General features: G+C 27.0%; 1 protein-coding gene and 1 long non-coding RNA gene across 2 annotated transcripts in view; one reads left to right on the forward strand and one right to left on the reverse strand.

Annotated features, from left to right (window-relative positions):
• The window catches only part of Cbp53E (Calbindin 53E), a 74,445-nt gene extending 49,893 nt beyond the window's left edge, over positions 1–24,552 (forward strand). The window contains exons 7-12 of the mRNA XM_089224959.1: positions 10,979–11,062; positions 11,303–11,358; positions 11,569–11,614; positions 18,459–18,515; positions 22,292–22,363; positions 22,685–24,552. Coding sequence (XP_089081085.1) covers positions 10,979–11,062; positions 11,303–11,358; positions 11,569–11,614; positions 18,459–18,515; positions 22,292–22,363; positions 22,685–22,843 — 474 coding nt within the window. The 3' untranslated portion in view covers positions 22,844–24,552. The remainder of the gene's footprint in view (positions 1–10,978; positions 11,063–11,302; positions 11,359–11,568; positions 11,615–18,458; positions 18,516–22,291; positions 22,364–22,684) is intronic.
• On the reverse strand, positions 12,677–22,115 carry LOC149057283 (uncharacterized). The gene is made up of 3 exons (XR_016191255.1): positions 22,082–22,115; positions 14,939–15,017; positions 12,677–14,749 (listed from the first exon to the last, which is right to left on the reverse strand). It is a non-coding gene; the product is annotated as an uncharacterized LOC149057283 (long non-coding RNA).
• Positions 24,553–26,979: the final 2,427 nt, after the last annotated feature.

The raw sequence follows: 26,979 nt of genomic DNA on the forward strand, positions 1-26,979 counted from the left end.
ATTTCTGCATTTTAAAATCAGAATTTGACAAATACGTTATTTAACAATAAAATACAGACAAGTGTGTTTATTACAATCTATATTATCTTGGAACTAAATGTTAATATTAATTTTCACTTAGATATCCATAGAACTATTGCATGGATCTATTCGAATATAATTAACTAGAATGAAATGTACATAATTATTTACAATAATATTTATCGACTGCTGTTGGTAAAACATTGTGAATTATATTTAGTAATTTAACTCAGATTACAATCACCATTAGTAAACATGAAAAATCGGTACGACTTCTTATTAGTATAAAAGGGTATATACATTTGAGCCTTTGACTGTGATGTAAAAATGTAATTATAGATAAAACAACAACGAATAGGTAGGAACTTTCTATAATTTATTACATAGGTGCTTATTATACCTGATGGCTAATGGACAATGGTACATAATATTTTTAAGAATACTCATTTTATCGTATACCTACCTCAAATTCCATAACATATAATACAAAACACGTGAAATTAGACTGAACTCAAAACAATGATAACCTGATACAGGTAGTGTACGGGGTTTAAACAGACATCGCTACGTGCACTGTCGTCGTGAATTTTTTTATTTATATTTCACACAATCTACTGTTATGATATTATATCGTACCCTCATATTATTCGTATCGCTCCGTTTCGGCGTGCTTGAGGATTTAAATGATCGCAGTGGTGTGTAGGCACACGTATACCACGAAAAACGGAAGTGAACAAATGGTATAGCGCGTATATAATGCATACAATAGAAAATAACGAAGGTTTGCAAATGCTTTTCATATTTTTGCAGAAAAAATATTACGTAACAAATGGCAGTTCGGTGGTAGACGCACATTGAGCATATTATATTGTATTATTATAAAAATAATATATAAACGGAGTGTATAATATTATTATACGAAACCAAGAGTGCTCGTTTGAAAACATTTCACAGGCGCCGCGACAGTCAACGGGAAAACTTCGTGACATGATTTTATGAATAATATATATTAAATAATATTTTATATAATAATATGTAATATTTCATAAATATTATGTATTATATATTAATATAACGTTATTTGGTCGTGCGTGTCTGCACATGGTGCGATAAGTAGGTAGGTATATACCAATATACCTACATCGCGCTCGCGTTATTAACCAATATATTATCAAATAGAATACATACATGAAGGTTCACAATAAATGCTTACTAGTCACTACCGTTGGACGATAAATACGTTTCCCGGTAAACTGTTAAGCTAATGACTTAAAAAATTCTTTTTTTTTTTTTGATCAATCTAATTCAACATTCAAACAAATATCTGGTAATTAGTATTTGTCTTATTTGACTCAGTGGACTATGATGATTTGAAAATTGTTATAGTAATATATAATATTAATTTACTTACTTCGTATAATATTTATCTGAAGTTCTAGTTGAAATATTACATAATATTTTTATACCTAATGATAGGGGCTATTATGCTTAGCGTATATACATGTTTAATTATTCATACAGAAACCACTCCTTGAAATTTTATTTTAAATACGTCAAATGTTTTTAAAAAATCACATTTTGAATAGTTTACAGTAAAAAAGGTTGGTTCTCATTTGAAAAAATAAAGTTCGTACCTATATCTCCATAGAAAACTCCTGGAATGGTATGAAAAACCAAATAGTTTTTTTTTTTTAATATAGCCCAGCTCATTAGTAAGTATATGCTGAAAAATTCCGAAAATCAGAATATAAACACATAAATGAAAAAGTGTCAAAATAAAATAATGGGAGTGAGCGCATGCTTGGTGAATCATTTTGTATAATATTATGTACCATGCTTGCATGATATGTTGTGTGTACGCAATATAAAGTCATAAGGGAAATTTTTCTCGTATCTACATTTTATTATTTATATGTCGTCTACCTACCTTTATAATATTATATAGTTGGCTTATACATTACATTTCAATTCGATATGACGTGATGTGTAAAATATATTTGTACAAAATACATTATACATGTTATACAAAATAACCACTCTCGAAATCGTGATCTCAAGATATAATATTATTACTCATGAACCTATATGATATCCGATTATTATATTATTTAAGGTGCACACATAGGAAAAAAGTTCTCTCGTGAAATAAAGCTAGCCAATATAAGTACTAATATACGCGAAACGACCGTATGGAATTGTGAAGAGTATGGTTGGTAGTGGGGAGGGGGGGTCAATAACGGTGTTCTTTGACTTCTTCTATCTATTATATATAGCTATCGATTACTGGCCTCGTGTAAAACTCCACTTAAGCTTCCCCCTCCCAAATTTTTTTATTATTATTATTATTATTATTATTTATATCATAATCATAAATTATACTCCACGTAATTTGCAAAAGTGAACAATTTACTGAAGACAAGAGAAGACATTTTAAAATAAATATATAAAATACGTACCTATATATAATGATTACGGTCTACGTAATGGTCAGAATAAATATATATTATTATTATTTGTGATATTCCGTTTTATAGAGATACATTTTTAATTAATTTCTCCACAAGTACCTATTATTTTTCAGACAACCAATAACATATTTTTAACTCGTGTATGTACGTTATTTTAATAGAATATCTTAAAAATATGTTCACTTTGTGCGTTGCACCACATGCTTTAAGTTTAATATTAATGCTAATATTATTAATAATAATAATATACCTTAAAAGTGCTCTATATACAATAACCAAAACCGCATAACTTCATAATATATATATATTAAACAGATTTACAAAAAATACTATAGGAAAAATATTTCTACGAAATTTAATATTTGGAAGAAGACAGAAAAAAACAAGGGATAATAATTTTAAAGCAAAAAATATTATAAAAATATTTTATATCTTTAAGGCAAATAAATTTAATCAAGAAAAACTTTTTTCTCATTACAAAATAATTTTAATTAAATTTATACTGTGCTAGCGTGCTAAATTTTATGTTTCTAAACGTATTTTAAACAATAAACTATAATTGCTTATGCAATTTTAAAATAATTTGATAACCTAGTATAATATTCTGTTATAAGTTAAATTCAAAAAGTTAGTATTAAAAAATATCAAAATATAATTTTATACTGGCCATTAGCCAATACTAAAATGTTTTTGAGAGACTACTGAGACCGGCAGTAGTTGGTCACTCATCTCTGTGCACTTGTTTACATATTATTTTTATTAGTGAATAATATTACAAATAATAACTATCACAGTAACACTTTCACAACCATATCAATAATCGGATACATTGGGTATATTTTATGTATAAGGTATTTAAACTTTTGTTTAGAATTCTTTAATTTATTTTGAACTCGTTTCGTGTATAGTTAAATATTAATCATTCAGTGTAATGCGTTCCGAACAATCGATTCTATATTATATTTTCAGGTTATCATGCATACGCGATACGTGTAAAGGTACGATGAAAATATTTTACTCTGGAAACTTTTTACCTATACTTTCCTCGGATGGAATGTAAGACGTGTACGATATATGTATACCTTTATATTATTAAACATAGTTCAGAACTTTATAACAAATACATAATAATTTCCATTATGATTTTGGGTACAATTATACCTTCATTTTATGTTAATATATACATTTTAAAACGCTTCAGTTCTTGATTTTCGAAACTCAATGTCTAGAAGTTCATGACGTGTGGCTAAAATTTAATATTAAGATTTCTGAACGAACCGAGATAATGTGCGCATAAAATCTGGCTTACTGGGGAATATAATATATATATATGTATATTCATTTAATGGTTAAAGTCATTAAATTCATCGTTGAGGAAAATTCTAGCACACACACACACACACACACACACACACACACACACACACACACACACACACACACACACACACACACACACACACACACACACACACACACACACACACACACATAATTTCACATTTTTTTTAAGCGATGTATAATAATTATAATTTAAATTATTTGATAATTTATTTGTATAGGTAATTGAAATCAATATTTATACATTTACTGCATCTAGATCCTGAAGTTTTTAGTAAATAAAGCACATAAATACGATAATGATATTCAAAATCGTAGAGATATTTTATTCATTATTTAATATTTTGCCATAAAATATAATATATTAATTTTTAATAACAAAGTGATTCAACAAGCTTGTTACCGTTTTATTTGATATGAATTTATCCATATTCTAATATTTAGAATTGGGAAGTATATTTAAGAACCATATTTCCAATTTGTATAACATTTGAAAATTGTCTAGAGATGATTCAAACTTAAATTTTTTAAATGAAAATCAATTCTGTTTTTAATATACCTAAATCAAAATTCAAATGGGTAGTTTTTGAATTGTATAATAATTGGTATTAATATATATTATAATCAGATTTTTTTAAAACTACCTATAAAATTATGTTGGAGTAATATTGATTACTTACATAGGTTTTTAAGTCACCTTAGTCTTCAAATCTTACAAACCTGCATTATCGTGGACCCATCATTTTAAATGCATAAAGTTAAATAACTCACAAACTTAAAAGTTGAAAATACTAGTTCAAATTTCAATTGAAGTGTTACTTAGGTAAATTAGCCATTTTTCAAAAATTGATCGTAATCTCTAAATTGTAATTTTACAATACATGGAACTAATAAATTTGATACTTATAAATTATATTCAAAAATGTACAAGATATTATATAGGAATGGGACATGCATTAAATTGAATTCCATCCTCCCTGAAAAATATTCGTTTTGAATCCGCCATCCACATCCACCGTCCTTGATTTTAACACGTTTTATTTATATATATAAAAAAATAATAATAATAATTTAGTCTCATAAAATAGTCTAATTTTTTTTATTTATTGAAATGAACGCCAAGATTGGATTAAGTACGGAATAATATAATATAATAATAATGTTTGCATTGACATCTCTTTCGATTATTATTTAGTATTTTAGAATTTCACAAATCATCACTCAATTCCTCGAGAATATTTTTTGAAATCAAAAACATCGGTTGTCAAGTGTCCTGAAAATACCACAGCTATTACTGCCGTGTACACACCCGTTCGAATTCCCATTCCAATCAGTCCGCCTTCGTGTACCGCCGCAGAGAGCTAAACAAAATAAAAATAAAATACATAATATAATTTATAAATAGATACATGCTTTTGATTGTATTTGTCGTCAAAGTTTAACAATATCTAAAAGTCGGAGTAGCCGTGCAAGTACCCTATACGTTATTAGATCCCGCACGCTCCCGGGGGGACCTAAATGAGGATTTCATATGCAGCTGTTTCTTCTCAATGTATTATTATTATTATATATATTGTGTACCTATATAGTATATACTATATATACATGCATTGTGCATGAGCCCACCACCGACACAACTCGCCAAACTTCAGCAGGTCGAAATCAAATTCACGTGACCGCCTGCAACAAAAGTAATACAACAATAACATCGAGTAAAATGCCCAATGTTCATAAACACTTGGGACGCATTGATTTATGCGAAAGTTCGTATATTAATTATGCATAGGTATTGTGGTGTGTTGTGTCGTGATTGCTATACACATTACACACACACATGTATATATATATATATATATGCAATTTAGGTAGGTACATCATATACAGACTTGTAGTCTAATTGATTCCGACGGGAATAGCGTCGTTAGGCCTTATACAAAAGTTCAAGTATAGAATTGTTAGAACAAAACCATAATATTGTACCTTATACGATTTACCTATAATATTTATGCATATAAATATATTCAACAACTCACCGTATGCCCGTATGTTTATTGTACACATAGGTAAATATAGGTTACGTACGCTTGGTGGAAAAACAGAATATTGCCTTAATGTCGGTCAACATCGTAAATAACATGATTTTTATATTATAGTGAAGAAAATTGCCAATTTTATACTGCAGTGCTCAGTCTTCACGGCTCATAAATCTAATGATATTAAAACGATACTATCTGGTGTGTATATATATACTATCATATACGATACGAAATGTTTTCACCATAAATTATAACATTAATTGAAAATAAAAATAAAACAGGAATATTAAAAATAATAGTAACATTATCATATCCACGTATATAGGTTAAGTACATAGCGGAATGGCCGGAATGGTCCATGTTTTGTGAACAGGCTTGTCTTGTTTCTCGATAATATTATAATGAAACCCACCGAAGAATAAGGGTTATAAACGTTTTAGATGCAACAAAAATTCTTTTATAAAAAAATCAACTATAGGTATCCCTCATTTTCATGTTGAATCATGCAGAAAAGCATAATTATTTTATGCTCGATACTATGATATGCAGTGTTCGTGACTATAATATACCGATGATGAATGCATAAAATGGCAATAATTAATAAGCGTTCCTGGACTTCCAGTCGATAATTCTTTGGTCATGTGTACATTATATGCCTGTATACATGTAATATATATTTGTGTGTGTGTGTGTGTGTGTGTGTGTGTGTGTGTGTGTATAAACATATGATTATTTACATAAATTCAAATTGTATTAATATACAATAGTTCTGAAATTTGATTTGAATATAACAGTTATAAATTAACTACTTCAAAATTCGATCAAATACTTGAAAAATTATCAAAAAATAAAACTACTGAGAAATAATTGCATAAATTATTTTATCTTTCAAAAGAGAAAAACAAACCATGACAATAAAAAATAGGTAGTTAAAAATATAAAATTATTTTTCTCGAAAATATCGGTTTATGATGTTTTCGATTTATGTAAAATACAATTCAAAAACGTTAATACTTTTCGGGATTAATAAACGTATTTTTAATTGCTATTAAAATAATCACCCTGTAAACTTGTATTATACAAGCATATTAAATAACATACGCACGTTGGTTATTTATATAGGTCCATCGTCCTGAGCTGCAGCTGCTGGCCTTCTGCAGTTAGCTCGTAAACCAAGACTAATCTCGAATCTTCCCTTTTGCATCCGAACGTAAATCCCTTACGTTTAATAATATACTCTCGTACCGCAATAGCACTGCAGTGTATATATTCCTATTGTTTTTTCGAAGATTAATTATGAGGACACAAATTCTCCGTCACGATTTACTGCGATTCTTAGTCACAGCTAATGGTTTCCGACATCCGATTAGGCTCCCACGAATTATATTACTATGATTCTTACTCGCATAATGTAATACCCATAATAGTACGTGTACAGAGATAACTCGAAATAGTGCAATGCTGTGTATTATATTATCATAATAATAAATAATAATATAATCTGATTCGTCCTGATGGATTCGTCGAATTACACCTAGAAAGGCGTATTCAACAAATATTATTATCTACCCTGGCAGACGGCTGTAAAAAATCAAATCAATCTCAACCGTACACATACCTACCTATATAAAAACAACACACATAGATATAGAATATAGAATAAAAAAAAAATGGACTGAACATAGTTGTTAGTTTTTATACAATAAGTATAGTATACAACATACCGATAAGAAAATAAATACGAATGAACCATTTTTCGCAAACATGTAAAAGTATTGTATCAATGTTAATTTTTCAAAAATAATCCTGAATTACAAACAAATTGTATTTTATAATGTACGTTACGTCTTACGTTCAAAATTATAATATAATTTTCGACAAATCTGAATCAGCAATCGAACTATTAACTGTAGAGATATAGGTTTGAATTTATGAAAAAACCACACAAAATCGAAAAATGTTGTATAAGGAAACCATTTTGTTAATATTATATTAATAAAAAAAAATGTATTATAGCCGCAACAATGTTTTATTAGATTCAACAACTTTTTCATTACTTTTATTCTGTTTGTATGTGCATCCATATTTTATAACATGGTAATTTTATACTTACTTCCACTTCAATTCTTGTTCTAACTGTAATCTTATACCTATAGGCTGTAGTATAATATAATTAATAATGTTAACTAGAATCAATTACCTATGTCTATTGATACAAAACAAAAAAAGGATTATTAAGACTCCGGTTCCCGATTCCCAATAGTATTAGAGTACTACACACATTAAATAGTAATCTTCTAAGGGTTTGTCCTATTTTTTTTTCTTTTTAACGATCTTAAATTAAAATGTGAAGATTTTCTTATCAATGATATCCACAAAATGTATGTAGGTTACTAATTAGTAAATAAAATAAATAAACTTACTATGTTATATAATATATAAACTATATTACGTTATACCATACAAAAATAAATTATATAACTTTAGCTTTAATAATTGAGGAATATATTAGTCAAACTTTAATTTTTAAAACAAAACTAATATCATAATATACAATAAAAACCAAAAGCATTTATATGCCAACGTCGTTTTTATTTACATTGGTTGTAATATAATTGTGTTAATTACAAATTATAATTGGATTTACCCTTTATGAATAATTTCTACATTTAATATCGTACCTTTCTGTATTCATCTTTTATATCATTAAAACAAAGTATATGATTCGATAATAATTTGAAAATTATAATCGAATCATTAAACAATAGTTGCCTTGTTTTACTCAAAATCGTAAGCAATATATAATATATTTTTTTGGTACACTTTATGCATAATTCTATTCAGCTGACAATAATATTATTATATAAATTATTTTAAAATGCTTGTACATTATTATTATTATTTTTTTTTTTATTGATCATTTACAACTTCGGCAACAAAGGCCATTAGTTATAGTGCATTATTTAAACATCCCAGTAACACTAAAGTTCGTTGAAATGTCATGCCTATTATAATTTTAAAATTATTAATAATATATTTAAATATTTAAATTAAAAATACATATAATTAACTTTTCAAAATTGAATAAGTATCATATTTTTGAGTAAAATATATTTAGTATCTACTAGTATTTATCTATTTTATCAAATAGTATCTGTCCATCACCTTTCGATTTACAATTATTGACAACTTGTATCATTTTAATATTAAATTCCCAAAGAAATTATTACCCTGAATATTATGATAATAGCATACAATATGTCAATATACATTTCATCATATCGGACTATATTATGGTTTACTAATTATTATGTTTGATCCAGTGTAATGGAACTGGGGATACGTCTGTGTTTAAATATACGCTTTTGTCATCCCGTAATCCAAAAATTAAACTAAAATTATAATTTATAACTAATAAGTCAGCGCAAGCAGCTTAATATTAAGATAGATATACGTATAAAAATGTTGAGTATAATAATCCCATCGCGGAGGGTCTTAAATTTTAATTATAATAGTTTTTACTCTTTACATTTAGCAAACAATGGAGAGAAAAATAATGAAAAAGGTGCAAGTTTTGTTATTACGAGTACATTATAAACCATGTTAAACGTTCTGAAAGGAGAAAGGATATTATGTAACAATATTATGATATGGGTGGATAAAAATACTTACCTAGTATTATACTGTAAGTTCACTTTTTTTCATTTCACACATCTTGGCGCAAGCTATAGTATCATTGTTATAATGTTATATAATATGTATTTAAAGTCAGTGAGCCTGAAAAAAATTCCAAGTCACATTTTTCCCATAAAATGATGGTCGGATTTCGTTCTTGAAATCACGCATTCGCTGGTTTTAAATGTTTTTTTTATCTTTTTGTTTCTTAACTGCGTTTCCAAACTACTCGGAGATGACAAAAAATGAACTCGTTAAAGTATAAAATGTGTTCAGTTTCGATACGAATATAGAGCTGTAAATGTAATTTGGGCAATTCATACTGTTTGAAAAATGCATTCCTAAAAATAAAAAAAGAACAAAAACATACATCATTGTAAAATCAATAGCAGCTCTTTCTATATATCATGCGCCTGAAATCTAATACGAATTTATTTTATTTATTGAGTCTGTTAAATATGTTACCATTGTTACCTTTATATTTTCTTGTTTGATTTTCAAACTTCACACTATTTTAGTATCATGTAAATATGTTTTAATAAAGCTGCAATGCCTGCAACTAACATCAAAGAATCCTGCGCAAAAGAGCGTATTATTCAATACCTATGTAAATTAGCATTGTTTCGTCTGAAATAATGAAAAATATTTTATAACGAATAATTATAATTAATCGATTCTATAATAATTAATATGTATTATCATTGAGCGTATATGCCTACAATTTACAACTTTACAAGCATAATAATGTTCACTCTTTTATGTTGTATACTCAATACTACAAACGAATTTAATTTTATATTCGGTTAAATTTTCTAAAAGGTACCTAATATCACTTTTGGTTTTATTTTTAATCATCATAAATTCATAACCTTAGTAGCAATCAACATCTTAATAAAATAAATAAAAATGATTTTGGAATTATAGAATTTTTAAGTATACTTTTAGATGTTCAGATTATCTTATGCCGTTAATAGTCATCAAAACACTGTGTCCTGTGGTGATACAACATACAAACTTTTTTTTTCAAATGAGAACTGACTTTTTCTATAAATGATTGAGTAAATTAAATTTTAAATAATAAATATAACGTAAAAATAGAAACTTTCAACTATATTGTGTTAACATTCAACTGAATGTGTCTTTATATCCCTACACTTTATTACAATCAATCAGAAGCTTTTAGCTTGATTCACCGTTTAGATAAGAGCGTCCTATTTATAGAGTTGTCAAATATTAGCTTTTAGGTTTTTTGATTGCTCATTTTATATTATAGAATGTATGTGTTGACGCCGAACTGAGTGGTCGACAAATTTTGTTTGTTCTTAAAATGTCGTCCCATATAAGTTCGGAAATCTGTAAAATTACATAAAAACAGTGAAATGAAATAATAATAGCAACATGATATTTTATTTTTCAATTTTAATTTTATGATTTCAGAACTTTCTAAGGGATTTGCTGCAAGAAGCGAAAAAAATCAATGATGTGTCCGAAGACAAACTCATCGAATACACCGATACAATGGTATTTACACTATATACGTATAGCACATCGTTTTTATAATTAAAGTAGCTTTCAAAACTATATTATTATGTACATATCTCGCATGTATTCGTTTTCGGGCTCTGCTTTTATAATATACATTTATTTTGGCCTCGAAACGGCGTACAATAATAGTATACAATACAATTGTCGTGTTTATCGACACTATTCACGCCACGTAACTAATAATATAGATTAATGTCGTACACGTTTATTCTCTAGTTGCAAGTATTTGACTCGAACAAGGATGGGAAATTGCAACTTTCCGAGATGGCCAAGTGAGTGTTTGGTTACGTGTTATTAACATGCATCACCATAAATAAAATAAAACCACGCGGTGTGTTTCCGCCGCTACGAACATTAACGATTTCAATCGATAATATTGTATAATACACAATATTTCAATAATTTATTGACATCGATCGATCCGGAGGCGGCGCACGCACAGCCGCTGTGTTTATATGAAATTAATCTTATCCCTCGTTTAGGTTGCTGCCCGTCAAGGAGAACTTTTTGTGCCGACAAGTGTTCAAAGTGAGTAATCCAAATGCATAATATTATTACCATATGCGTGTTATAGCCTTCATTATAAGCTTTTAACGGGCCAAAAGTGTGTTAGCTCATTTAAAATTTTAATTTTACATAAAAAACTCACATTGGATTTATTACAACATATATAAATCATATAACATAATTATATACTTATAAATATTTTACAAAATGATTTTTAAATACAGTATTAGGTCCTAATCTAATGTAGTACTATACTGGGTAATTATTTTTTCGAAGAACACCCGTGGACGTTTTCAAAATACTCTTCTCATATAATTCTAAGTGGTTACAAAACGAAATTTTCGAAAAAACAAATATATGATTATATTTTATCGTCAGTATTTTCTAAGACAACATTAGTATTTTATTCCTTATTTCAAACAGAATAAAATAAATTTGCCAAGTACAATTTTCAAGTTTCGGATGAGTAATTTATATGACTACAAGCAATTAGTTTTTAAAGCTTTAATAGTCAGAGTGAATGGTTTGACGCTCAAAAGTATCTCAAATTCCACTCTAAACTTAACTTTAAATACTTATGTATAACTATTCAACTACTCGTCCTGAGATTTGTTTTTTTAAACCAAAAAACTCCGAAAAGTATTCTGCTTTTAAACATGGAAATTTCGTTTCGTAATGACTTAAAATAATAGGTTAGTAAGTACATGTAAAAAAAAAAAAAAACTATAGTCTATGAAATAATGAGTGTTCTTCGGCAAAAGAATCACCAACTACATCATATTATTTATAAAATAGCCCATACCTATGTATATAGTTTTAGATATATACTTGATGGTAGGTACCTACGGTTCGTAAATCGGGTGAACCGCGTGGGTGGGTATGAAAATAAAAAAAATCAACAACGAAATTAGGTACCGTAATCGCGTGTCAACAATAAATATACGAGAAAAAGAATAACGCACAACGCTCGCGCGAACGAGTTCATCGAAGGTACCTCTATACATGTACGATTCATATATATATTTATATATATATATATACATTTTAGGTATATATTTGTACTATTTTACCCGTTAACTTCGTCGAAAAACAAACGACTGCGATAATGGAAATAATAATACATGTACATACCATAGGTACTATATTATAGCAATACGCGCATATTATACGGTTATTATTATTGTATGCGAAAAACTATACCATGCAAACTACCCCAACTCGACTTATGGTGGTTTCGTTGAATATATATTATATTTAGTGGGTATAATACTTCTGAGAGACTATAAAGGTTAGAAGTACGTACTGTAGGTATACATGTTATACCTACGACACAATATTATGCACGGGGTGGCAGCCGATGGCCGGCGGGTATAGTGTTTCCAAAAAAAAAAACAACAATCAAATTCTTAGCTTAAAATTAGCGTTAATATTTTTTTTTAATTTCGTCACTGTGTACAGTATATAATAAATTAAAAGGACCGGTGTCACAGTACCGGGAGAGGTGATTTTCTTTCTTAGTTTAACACTCGTGGAACATGGGAATTCTTTGTTTGTTTTCATTCCTATAGGAAACGAATGATTTAGTGAAGCGATAAGAATTATAAAAAAAAACAGATTTTAATTTTTCATCAAATCTACTTCTTAAGATCACCTTTCGCAGATTTTTAATATTTTGTTTCTAACTTCTCCAAACATTGTAATATTCCTTCAAGGTACTTATGATTTTTTTTTTTTTTTTAACTATGGAAAAGTACCTAGATCTCAAGTAGACATGACGACAAATTCAAATATGTTTATAAAAATTTATTTTTTAAGTAACTTCACTAGATATATCGATACGTTTTAATGAAAACACGTCTAAACTCCTATGCATTACGTGTGTTTTTGACAAAGAATGAAGATCACCGCTTTCGATTCTCTTAAAAAATAGAAGCAGTTTCAAATTTCTATAAATTTCTTCGTATGATGAAAATCATTTGAATATTCAATATTTTCATAGTATGAAATTCAAACGTTCATGACAATTGAATTTGGTTTTAGGGCTTAGACTAAGCTTGTCGATTCAAAGGTTTCACATCAGACGCTCATAAAAAAAATTTGATTTACATCCAGTTTTATATTCTGAACGAAGTGATGAATGCATTGATTTTACGGTATTGAGGCAGGTTTTAGAAAGTCATATTTAAGAATGCCGAGTTTTAGAATATAAGTTTAAAAAACACTATGTTTTAGAAAATAAAACTTTTAGAATTTAAATTTTTAGAAAAGTTTTAAATTTTTATGAAATCGCGTAACGATAACGATTTATCCTCAAACCAGGTATATATGTATATCTATGATAATATAAGATATTATGAATTATGATAACTAGGTACTTGCAATGTTTTTGGAAAAATTGATTAACCATGCCTTATGCAAAATGCGTCTTAATTGAAAAATAAAATATTTGTTTCAAAATAGAATATATGACAATATTTAAATATAATATATCCTAGACTGACAAATCATCTCCGTTCAGAATCGTTTTTCGTATACAATGATACCTATCATTGCATTCAAATCTAACCTACCCTAGTCAGAGGTCCACACCACCACCTAATGTACAGCAGAGCGATACCCACTTTCCCGCTTTTTTTTTATCTACCAACGCATATATAATATGTATACAAACCAAAAATCTGCCCTCTTTAATCAATGCCACCGCGTGAGTATCCTCTAGAATCTTAAAGTTGACTAATATGACAAACTATGGATCTAATGAAAATAGTACTATATAGTATTGTTTGAAAATGAGAAAAATAAAGACGATATAATTATATAAGATTATAATGTTAGTTATTTGTAGAAACGAAGAAACGTTATGATGTTGCTGCAGTTTTCAAGACTGGGTCAAAATGCTTCATATAGGTGATCCGGCATATTTAGAGATGTTCTGGTATCAGCATATAGTTACGGCAGTGTAGGATGATGTGTTTGACAGTTAGGCCTTCTCTGCGTCTCATGAGGAAGCTATGTTTGTTGATTATAACTTCATGAAGTATTTTAGTGAGGAGTTCTAGCCAAGGGTTGATAGAAAGCTTGATTTCGTTCAGTTTTGTCTGCGACGATGTCCAACGTAGTTGCCACTGTTGCAGTGTAAGAGACTGTATAACTTCGCTAAAATCATTATTAGGTATTTTAATTATACAATATGTACAGTGTACACGTATCATATGTAAATAACCATCGGCCATCACAATATTAATAAAAAACATTTTTAGAGACGTCTTCGTAGATATGCTCAGCGGGGCCCATTATTTTCTTAAAATACATTTATAAAAAAGAATAATTATTATCATTATCTACCTATACATTTCTGCGACGATAAATGACTCCCTGTACACACTCATGCATTATTCATAATACATAACATCTCTGAAATCACCTGTAACAACGTTAAATATTATATAAGATGCTACGTATAAAATACTTTATTTATAACATATTGCGTATTTATATTGTTAGAAAGAACCTTAAAGGTCATCAGCGCTGAGTTCAACTTATTTTTTTCGTTTTTTCCAACGTTATCGTGAGCGCAGGTATCACGAAACGTCTGATAGGAGTAAAATACAATAAAACAGCCGACGAGGTCGAAAGGTGTTGTGATCGTGTGGTAGGTTTAGCGAGGTGAGGGGAAGGGGTGTTTTTGAATCGAATTCGTTATGATAGACGGATAGGCGTGTATACAATACAGCACAAGGCTTAAACGTTTTCTCTTTTTAAAAAAAAAATACAATGACATAAAAATATCGATCCGATGAGAAATATATTATTTTATATACCTACAGGCGGTACCTACCATTACCTACAGAGGCGAAACGCCACTGTGTCATTATCATATTAAATTCATAGATTATATTCGTCGTAAAGCTTCGGTCGGAATAAAATTTAAATTTTTTAGTTTCCCGTTTTCCACGTGACCTGCTGATCAGTTTGTGCAGCGGACAATAAATCGTCGAAGAATTGTTCAAATCTGTCTGCACTAGATTACATTATTATTCATAACTATGTTTTATTATCATATTATATTGTTGTATTTGTATACTCTCGTGATTTCAATATTTATTTTATTGTCTTGTACTATTATAGTCACAACTGTTGTCTGTTAATGTGTTTAGTTATCATACGTACCAAAATAATATAATCGAATTCTCCACAATAAGTAAGCAACCGATAAACTGTACATATTATGTATAAAAATATATAATTAATCAAACCTAGATTTAAATTCATTTGATTTATAAATATCAAATTACTTTGGATAAAAACTTTTTTTTTTTAAACAATATATACTCATAAGTAGTATAAACCAAAGTATGAAACACCGGTAAATACAAATTGAACAATTTTATGATAAATATATGTAGCATAAAACAATGATGATATTTTGAACATACAGAAATCATAAAATTAATTTATAATTCTATAGGACCTTAGAAAAACATGCAAATAACCTAATCTAATCATAAATTTACAATTATAAAGTAGGTACTATTGGTTTTAAAAATCATATTTTTGAAATAATTCTGCAAAATAACATATGTAATAAATAACATAATATACAGTTCAATGTACAAAAAAAATCCTATATAATAATTATTCATATTTTGTATGCAATAGTTTTGGGTACTATATGGATAATGAAAATGACATAATATGGTTATTGTAATTTGTACTTGGTTGCTAAAAAAATGTTTTAATATTTTTTCTGGTAGGTACTCGGTGATTATAATTATGGATAAATAAAAGCCATTTGTTGTATTAAAGTATACATTTTTAATAAGTGTCCATTCAGACGCAATCATGTCAACTCGCGGCAATTAGTCCGTAGTCACACACTTTATACGTAGGTACTCGTACTCGTACTTATTATATTATGCATAATTTTATATTGTTATGTCATACATTCCAACGCACGTCAATATCATAAATATGGCGATTCTTTATTGATGCATTACTTGGGACATACAAAACATACCATTAATCATATATAGAGTGATCCATCACACATACACACCCCTTTTTTTATCATCTAATCGTGTAATTATTCACATTCTGATATTTGGAATTTTTAAAATTACCTATTCAAAGATAATATATTTTCAAACACTTTGATTTATTATTAGTGTTAGGAGTATCATGCGGTGAAACAAAACTTATTCTTTTCAAACGACAATCACTCTTTTCTCATGGATGTCGTTAAGCAGTAATGACATTTTTAATAACTTTAACGTGTTCAAAATTAAAATTTGAATAAGTAGGTAGTTTTTAATTTACATATTTAACTTAATGTACTTAGGATGAAATAATTTACGTATAAGTTTATGATAATAAATTGTTATGGAATACTATTTAGTATTTAGGTTTAGTTATATAATTTAGATTTAGGGCTCTCCGGCAGCATTGAATTGAACATTTAAGTAATTTATAATATTTATCTATAAATATTTTATAATTAACGTATACAAATAATAATCCAAGTATAATAAATACTATATGATCTAGTCTAGATCCAATATTACTAGCCGAAGGCACCAGGGAGGCAGAGCCTCAAAGTATTGTACCCACAAAAACAAATGTTGTTGTAATATTACTGAGTGGGGGATTGTCCCACCGCTATTAATAATTGTCGATGTTATTGTCATCATTCATCAATAAACGATGTGAGTCAGAGGAGACGTAAAGTTAACGCGGTTCCTTCTCTGGCTCTCGATACAAAAGAAAAAAAAGATTTTAATATATATATTTTAATTTTTTTTAGGACGTATTATTAACTCAGAAAATATTTGTTTAAATTTTTATTTATCAATATTTACCGAAAAAACCACACACAGATTTATTCTATAGATTAAATATTTTAATTATCTTATTGTACCCGTAACATGTTAATCAAAATAAACCAAGTTCTAACCCATATTATGATAATAAATCCTATAAGGGTTTAAATCTCGCGTGCACCTAGACATCACGGGCCACTAATTTAATCCAAACAACACTATAGGTATGGGAAATTCACCAACAAGGAACTTATGATTTGCTGATGAACAGTACCTACTCACATAATATAGCATTCATTAAAAAAATATAATTAATAGTATTGTACATAATAATATCAAATTTATTCAAAATAAAGTTGAGTTATTTCTTCATAAAAAATATCCTCAACTACGCAAAATGTCAACACAGATAAATTGTTGATAAACATAGGTATAGATTATAGATTTTAATAAATACCTACAACCTTTACTTAGAGTAATTATTTTTATTCAAAATGTCTGCATTTTGGCACCATCACCATAATTTAAAAAATATATATAAAGTATAAACATAAAAAGTAATTAATAGGAAAATAATAAATAAAAATGATATAAATAAAATAAATAATATAATAAATAAAAATGATATAAATTAAATCATTTTTTTCACTCTTTCAACATAGTTGCCTGAATCATCTTGATTTAGTTTGATTATTACTTTCTAACCATAAGTTATAACTTACTTGTTACAATTCACACTTTCAAAATGACGTATATTCGTATATAGATTTTAAAAAAAGCAATAGCTAGGTACCAAAGTAAAATAAGTAAATACTCAACATTTTTTTCTGTCGAGTCAATAGTATTTTGTAAATCAATATTATGCTTTTGATATAATTTAATATTCATAATCATCAAAGATAATATTATATTATTTCGAAAAATAATTTTATAAAGATAAAAATATGAAATTTATATGTTTATATACCTTAAAAAGTTATTTGCATAACATAATTAATTGATTATTTAATAAATATATAAAGTTATTTATGAAAATTTATTGATTTCAGGGAGCCACAAAACTGACAAAGGATGATATCGAAAGAGTATTTTCATTGTATGATCGAGTAAGTATACATAATTTATTTATTTTATATATACGCCAACCCGCTTTTACAAAAAGAGCTAAATATAATATGATAACAATAATATTTTATGACTAGTAATAAGTGTTTAAGTATATAACTACGTAATGTAATGTCAAAATGAGGTGAAGATCAAACTTAATTGGCAGATCGAAGCATTCTGTACATGGGGTAATTGTGGCTGAAGGAAGTAGAATGAGTGGGAATATAAAAACGAATGTGATTACAATTTACGAATTATGTGAGAGGGAATCTTAAATAAAACTTGATGTCAAGTGCATCTACGATAATCTAAATAATTGTTGAGAAGTGCAAAGATAAACTGAAAATCAATATGAAATTACGGCATGAAGATAAAGAAAGTATATTTAGAACATGGCTAACATCGGAATAGTTATGATTCGTGAAGGTAATTTAAGAATAAAAGCAGCATAAAAATGTATGTTAAACATTCTCAAGACGTAACTGATCCTAAGGCAAGGCGAGGGTATAAAATTATAACCCCATACTCGAGTACCTATGGGTCGAACAAGAGCTAAATACAACGAATAAATATAATATGAATTACAAAATATTTAGTTTTATTTAAACAATTTGAATAATAAATGTATAGTGATTTTTGCATAAAATATACGATAATTATTTAAAATGTACTTGGACGCGCGTATTTAAGTATAATTAACTAACAAGAGCCTAAATCTTTATTTTGATAATTTTTTTTAAGAGTTTACAAAGTTTTGTATATCTAATTAAATTTTAATTAAATTTTAATTAAATTTTAATTAAATTTTAATTAGATATACGTCATATTGTATTATTTATCGGTTATTTGTGAGACTATGCATAATTTTATACAATTTTATAAAGATAGAACATTTTTCTTATTACTTTTTGTTTGGTTTTCAACCTTTTAGTAAAAATAAACAAATGAACTGAGACAGAAAATATTTTCAGCAACCTTTGAGACATCTTAAACACATAAATGGTTAATTGAACAGTGTAATGTCGGATAAGCTTCATATTAAAACTAAAACATGACACAAAAGTAGTATAAAAATATTTCATTAAAAATTATTTTTATAAATTTACATATATTATTTTTATAAAAAGGTTAATGACTTTTATGTAATACATTTATTTTTAAGGTGAAAGACATAAGACAATCGTTAAAAATATTTAATAGTATAATATATAGTAGGTTCCTGCCTACATTTTACATTATAATTTAACAGCAAGGTGAATTTTTCTTACCTATCCGTTAATATCACTCATAAAATATTAAATTGAATTATTTATGTTCAGTCCGACTACCTATACACCTTTTTTTTGTGAATATTTAAATTTTAAGATTTTCTCTATAAAAACACTAATAAAATAATTATACCTGAGCTAACTATTATTATCATTAACTATAGTCAATTGTGTTCTATTCGAAAGATACAATCATAGCATTATCATCATTCAAAGTTATTTTGATAAGAAATGTCAAATGTCAGTAAAAAAAAAATATTATCTTTATTATATATTGTATTGTATCCAATTAAAGAGATAGGCAGGTGATATGCCGATGACTATCTATTAATTACGATACCGTTACCGAATTGATAAAATATACTTTGACCAGTGAATAAAGGACACATGGTAGACTAGTTGAGTTTTTGTCTGATTTTGATATGGATTATAATTATAATAAGTGAGATAGTGAATTAAGTCCTCTAACCAAATATTTCTTCTTAATGACTTATATATATCACGTCCCTCATATCACTTTATTTTATACTTCATATGTGTTTTCTTTTCATCAGAAAAGAAAAAAAACATTCAAGAATATATTATAAATATTTAAATCTAGTCCATAAATTATGAAAACTGCATTAAATGAATTAACAAACTGGCTAATAATGGTCTTTCTCGACAAGAGATGATGATATTTCCTCTTTACATGGTTTTATTGGTTATTCTTCAAACAACAAAACTCCTCAATAATAATAATAATAAGATGAAAAATAAAAAGAAACCACTATTTCCTACAAACATTTTCAAGCTACGTCGAACTTTATCTTCTCAAAACGATTTCAATTTTGTGGCTTAAACGTTGCTTAGTTACAACTACTTTCCTACAGCATTAGACAAGACTGCTTAGATTTAATAAAATATCTCGAGAAAACAAATACATTTAAACTTCCATATAACAAACTTCCATTTAACGAAATTTCCTGTTAAACGAATTATTCATGAGAACCTCGACCTTCATTGTTAATCATGCGTAAATTCTACTTTACGAATTCCTCTATATTCCAATTTTTTTTTTCCAATGCGATTTCGGTACATGGAAGTTTCACTTTATATATATATATAAAATCAATAAGATATATGACATTATGAACATATATGTACATTGAAAACAACTAAACTAATTTATACTTGTATATTTTTATAAATGATTTCTATATTTTATTATTTATTTAAAGATTTGTGATTTAATTTAATATCCTATTCAAACTATATATATATATATATATATATATATATAAGTAAAGGACGACTTGAAGACATTACGTAATGGAGCAAGTATTGAGAATGCTGAGGATCGGGAAGGTTGGAGAGCTTTGGTAGAAGCTGCGAAGTGCCTAAGTGGCGCGTGAAGCAAAAAAAAAAGTTATAACTCACAGGTTAATGAAATAGAAATAAATTTTAATTCAGAACTTATTTTTAAAAGTTGATTTTACTGAAATTATTTCTACGAAATTATTTTATAAAATCTTCAATACCATATAATGTTGTACTTATTTAATATTATATAGACACACGTAAAAGTGTTCAAAATAATCTAATGAGTAGTTTCAAGATGATTTTACGTTAAAACATTAAATAAATTACAGAGTTAATTAAATTTTTAGCTAAAATTATCAAAAAAATAAGTATATATAATATGTGCATAATATCGTACATAATTTATTTATTAATATTACAATTTATAACTAAGCTATTTAACAAACTTTTTACATAAAATGAAAATTTAAAAACCATTTAATTAATTATAATTTATAACCGTCAGAGAATAATACCAGTATTAAAAAACGGGTGTAATATTATATTATCATAACTTAAAACATTATTTTCGTCTACTTATAATATTATATTGTATTGTTTGGTCTCATGAATTACACATGGCTGCACACGAATGGTTTGAAACTTTAAGATCTTAAGAAATTCACGGTCTTTATAGTATACTATAATACTATGTCATTTTTTGTACGGATATGTGAATATTGAGATGGATTAAGAAAAGAAGTATGATAGTGCTATAGTCGAAAAACCCCTCTCCACAAGACGCTATAATAAGTAAAAATGTTTTAGTTTTACGATATAGAATTTCGGTCGTTTGACAATAATAATATGGTCTTAAATCTGGCGAATCCTTTTGCGTTATATATGAACATGATAAAAATGGATAAGCATTTTAGTGAATTCCTATGTTAACGTGTATTGTTTATTTTTCAAGTTATAGACATTATTTATATTATTTATAGTATTGCATTACATACCTACAACCGGAGCGAGAGTGCGTGTGAGTGTGCGTGTAGTTTGAAGTTAAAAGTCTAATAATTTTTTTTATTATTATAAAGTGTTCTTGATATACAAGGTCATCAAACTTATTGATAAGATCATAAAAAATTTATCATAATAGTCAAATAATAATATAATATGACACCAATAAAATATACCTAATAATATACTCGTTTGATTATTCACAGGATAACAATGGCACGATTGAGAACGAAGAACTTCGTGGCTTTCTAAAGGATCTGCTCGAGCTAGTTAAAAAGGTCTGTTATTTTACAATAATATAATATTATTATGTATGCCAACGCGTGATATACATATTATATACAAATACATAATACTTCTGGTAAGGCATATCGCAAGTTTCTGCGAACAATAATATTTATTTACTCTTCAGTTTTGTGCGCATTTATTTAGGCTCATGTATCATATCTATACATAACTTCAGTGTAAACATAATGAAATTGTCATCACTAGTGTAATATGTGTTATGGCGCGTATTATTGCAATATTATATAGGTACCTATACTAGAGTGAGATTAACTGCATAATGTTATAGTTATTACTCACTGTTTGTTTTGTAGGATTATGACGCCGACGACTTGCAAGACTTCGAGGAAACTATTCTGCGAGGGGTTGATTACAACGACGACGGTAAAATCAACAGGAAAGAGTTGACAATGATACTCCTTGCATTGGCAAAGCACAACCAAGAGGACGACTCTGCGGCTAAAAAGGAATAACTGTTCAAAAATTCAAACGAGTCGTCGTCTGCAGAAAAAAAAAATAATAATAATAAGTAATCGTGCACAATATTGCGTAATTCCGTGACGATATTCGTATGCATTTGTTATTTTGATATTATTATTAACTAAACTTAAGTACATTTGTTGTTTTAAATTTTAACTGTAGGAATATTATACTGTTTTGTTTTGTTTTTTTATTATCATTGTAACTCGGAAGCAATAATTTCCATTTCATAATAATATTATTATCCATAATATTAGGTAAATGGAAAGGACTTCTCGATTTCATTCTTGATGCACTATAATTGCACTTTTGTCTTTCAATCTTCTTTTTAATTAATAACTAAAAAAAATCATCTCTTCCAGAGATAAATGTAAAACAATAATTATAATAATTACTTTTACAGCATATGTAGATGCTGTTATATTATAATAGATCCATACTAATTTAATTAAAATGTATTTAATTTAATAAGCTACTTTTTCTAGTTATCATAATCCATTAATAATATGATTATATGTGTATTCCTTTTTGTCTAATTTATATTATACAGTAGTAAATGATTATAGTGGATAGTATTAAATATTTAAAACAACCGTTAGTGTGATTTTAATTTATTTTCTCCGATATTCTGATGTTATTTAGTTAGTATAGGTATACAAATTGCATTACCTATGTTTAAACGTACAAATATTTTAAAGTATTCATTTATTATTATATTATTATTACTTTAACTCATTTTAGTATATAGAATTAATAATATAATAACTACAACTGAATACGCATAATATATAGTTTTAAATATTGTTTAGCTCTAAAGTGTAATATTATGATACTATGAATAAATTATTATATCAAATATTACCATATACACTGGTCTACCAATTTCAGTTGTAGTTAAACATTGTTTGATAAATAAAATTTCCATCTTAAGCCAATCAACATTCGATATATTTAGAGAATCTTAATTTTTTATCGTAATTTTCTTACCATAATAGTAAAGCATAAAAACATTTATTTATTTGAATTTTCAGAAGTCAGGAGGTATTGGAAAAATTGGCCAACAAGAAATTTAATTATTTAGAAATTATGAATTATTATTCAATATATTACAAACGTTTTGAAATAAAATGTATTAAATATACACTTATATAGGTTTATTTATTTTTATCATAATGATTTAGTGTATGGTTAGTTGATAATTTTTATATTTTAAAATTTTAAATCAACATACTTTAAAATATACCTAGGTAATTTATGTAATTACAAAACGTAGCCATAAATATCCATCGCATATAATTTGTATTTGGGAGGTGCAATGTCATAGTCTAGGAAAAGTTTATATGTCAAAACAATGAATTGAAGTGAAATTCCCATAATATACGCATTTACCGTACATACCTATAGGTGATAAGTAAAGTTTTTTCCACATATTTAAACCTCTCCTCCTTTATATAAAAATTATGTATACACCATTGCTGCCTACCGTAGGCAGCCTACGAATATATACTGTTTAGTAAAAGCGTCTACTATCGTACCATATAGTACCTATTATAATACCGGTTTACAGTATACCACCTATGCCAATTTAATATTTCAGTACGTTATTGTTGTGTCTCGTGTACCCACAACGAAGTTATTATAATAATAAAAAAGGCTATAACTACTAACACTTATACATTATACTATTTTCATAAACATTTAATTGTTGTAGTTTTTTATTATTTTACAGGTTCAATCTTTATATGGAATTGAACCAACTTCAAGGTCTGAATTATTATTTAAAATGTATGATCCCGAAGAATCTTCTGCTTTAATATTATAATATATAATAAATAACTATAGTAATTTATCTTAACTATATATGTTAATGTAATAAATGCATTGAATTCAAATTTAAAGAAATCCAAGATCACAAAAATTAATAGTATTAAATTTGCCACCGATAATAAATTTAAAAATAAAGTAAGTACCAATCTATCTTTTATTGATAAATTATGTTTTATATAATATTACAACATTATAAAAAAATAATATTCCTACTTATATCTTTTCAAATTTAATCAACTAGACTGTTCCCAAAATAATGAAATATTTCTTATATTATATAGCCATCGCAATCATCATACCGATTATATTTCTTTTTTATGGTTCGTATAGGTATAACACATTTATTACTAATCATATTTCACATGCAGTTCACGATATTTCTAATTTCTAAATCTAAAAATTAGAATTTTGATTTCACATTTTGTTAGTTGTCCAACAATAACCCTTATAATAGTATTTATTTTAACATTTTTGTATCCCAACATTTTTCACTATATATAATATATATACATAAAATTATAAGCATATTGATGTGTTCCTTTTTTCTTTTTTGTACGTAGGTAGGTATTCGCCATACTATAATAATTTTATACTTGCAGAAATTGTATATTATATGTATACCCATATTCCATTGATTACGTGCATTATAAATTATATTATTTTTATAATTCTTTAATTCGTTAATGCCAATCATGTTATTAAGAAATAAAAATGAATAATTATATATTTTAATTCGGTCTTAATTTTAATGTTAAAAAATAAGCGCATTGGTATTATATCTGGTTATTTGTTCTGTTATGATTAAACATGATGCTATTTTAAACAAAATATCTAATTAAGCATGAAATCGGAATGACATATTTTATTTTAGTTTCGATTTTTATTTTTTTATTTTTTTTAAACGTATAAGACATTCCTAGCCTGATAGGCTATCTAAATCTAGGGATAATTGACAGTTTTAATAGTAATAGTTCTAATATTATAACATGATAATTAAAATTTTTTTTTTAAGTACTAAGGATAATATTAGCTATTGGTATTGATTTTGATAATACATATTAATTTTTACTGATATTAATTCTTTGATTTTGTCATTTCACCAAGTTAATTAAATCTTTTTTTGGATTGTCAAACTAAAATATAACTTTAACATTTTAACGGTTTTAACTTTCGTGTCTACTCATACTTTCATAGAGAATGTTTAACTTTACTATTATTAATATTTAAAATTAATTTAAAAGTCTACAAAACACACTAATATTAAATAACAAAAAATATACTTATTTTAATTGTGTGTTTGTATTTTGAATTTAGATATATTAAAACAATAATATGTGAGTCACGTGTATTAACTTTTGTTTTCCATTGTGAAATTGGCTGTCGTACAACATTAAAGTGTGAGGATATTATACAAATCATCAATTCAAGACGCTCGGACTTATAGATATTTTAGTCGACGAACACCATACCATAAAAATTAAAATATAACCGAATGAAGATTTAGAAGCCGAAGAAGATAAATCACCGAGAACATTCACAACATTGGATCACTTTATTATTACTTACGTCCTTTAAATTACTTGTTTCTTCAACTATTTTCAATGTTTTCTCAATAATTCAATAAAATAAATATATCAGTTCTTCATATTCTTAATATACTGATACCTATATTTATTAGACTATTGTAGTTCGTGATACTAAGTAGTAAGTACCTACTAAATATTATATTTAAAATGAAGGGTGTAGGTTATGAACGAAATGAATTCTCGATTAAAAGCCATTCAGCTTACAAGAACTTTTTAAGATTCTGAATGGAGCGATGAATGTATTGATATTATTATAATCATGTGTGTCTTTTTATTTATTTATTTATTTTGTGTCTGTGTACCAAATAAGTTTTCGAAATAATGCTTCGTTTTTCAACTTTAGTAGCTTTTCCGATTGGAAAGTGAATCTATAGTTGGTCCATTGAGGATGTCAGAAATTGAAATTTCTCAGTAGTTTTCAAAAGCGCTAGGAAAAACAAAAAAAATATATCAAAAAACTTGACAATATTCTATAGTTGCGGTTATAAACATGTCATTGAGTTTGATGTAGGATTTATTGTAAAAAACAAAAAAGTTACCACACATCAAAGTGTTTGAATCATTATGTTATTTGCGGTTATGCTGCAAGTTACAGATAGAATGCAAATGAATAAACGTAGCACTGGTCAACTGATATAAACCTTTGATTGAATTTTTCAATTTTTTATCTAATAAAAATTTATCTATCTAAACTTAAAGAAAAAAAAATCAAAAAT

This window comes from Diuraphis noxia, unplaced genomic scaffold (assembly GCF_037042655.1).
Source record: "Diuraphis noxia isolate RWA-SAM2 unplaced genomic scaffold, SU_Dnox_SAM2 contig0003, whole genome shotgun sequence".
NCBI lineage: Eukaryota > Metazoa > Arthropoda > Insecta > Hemiptera > Aphididae > Diuraphis > Diuraphis noxia.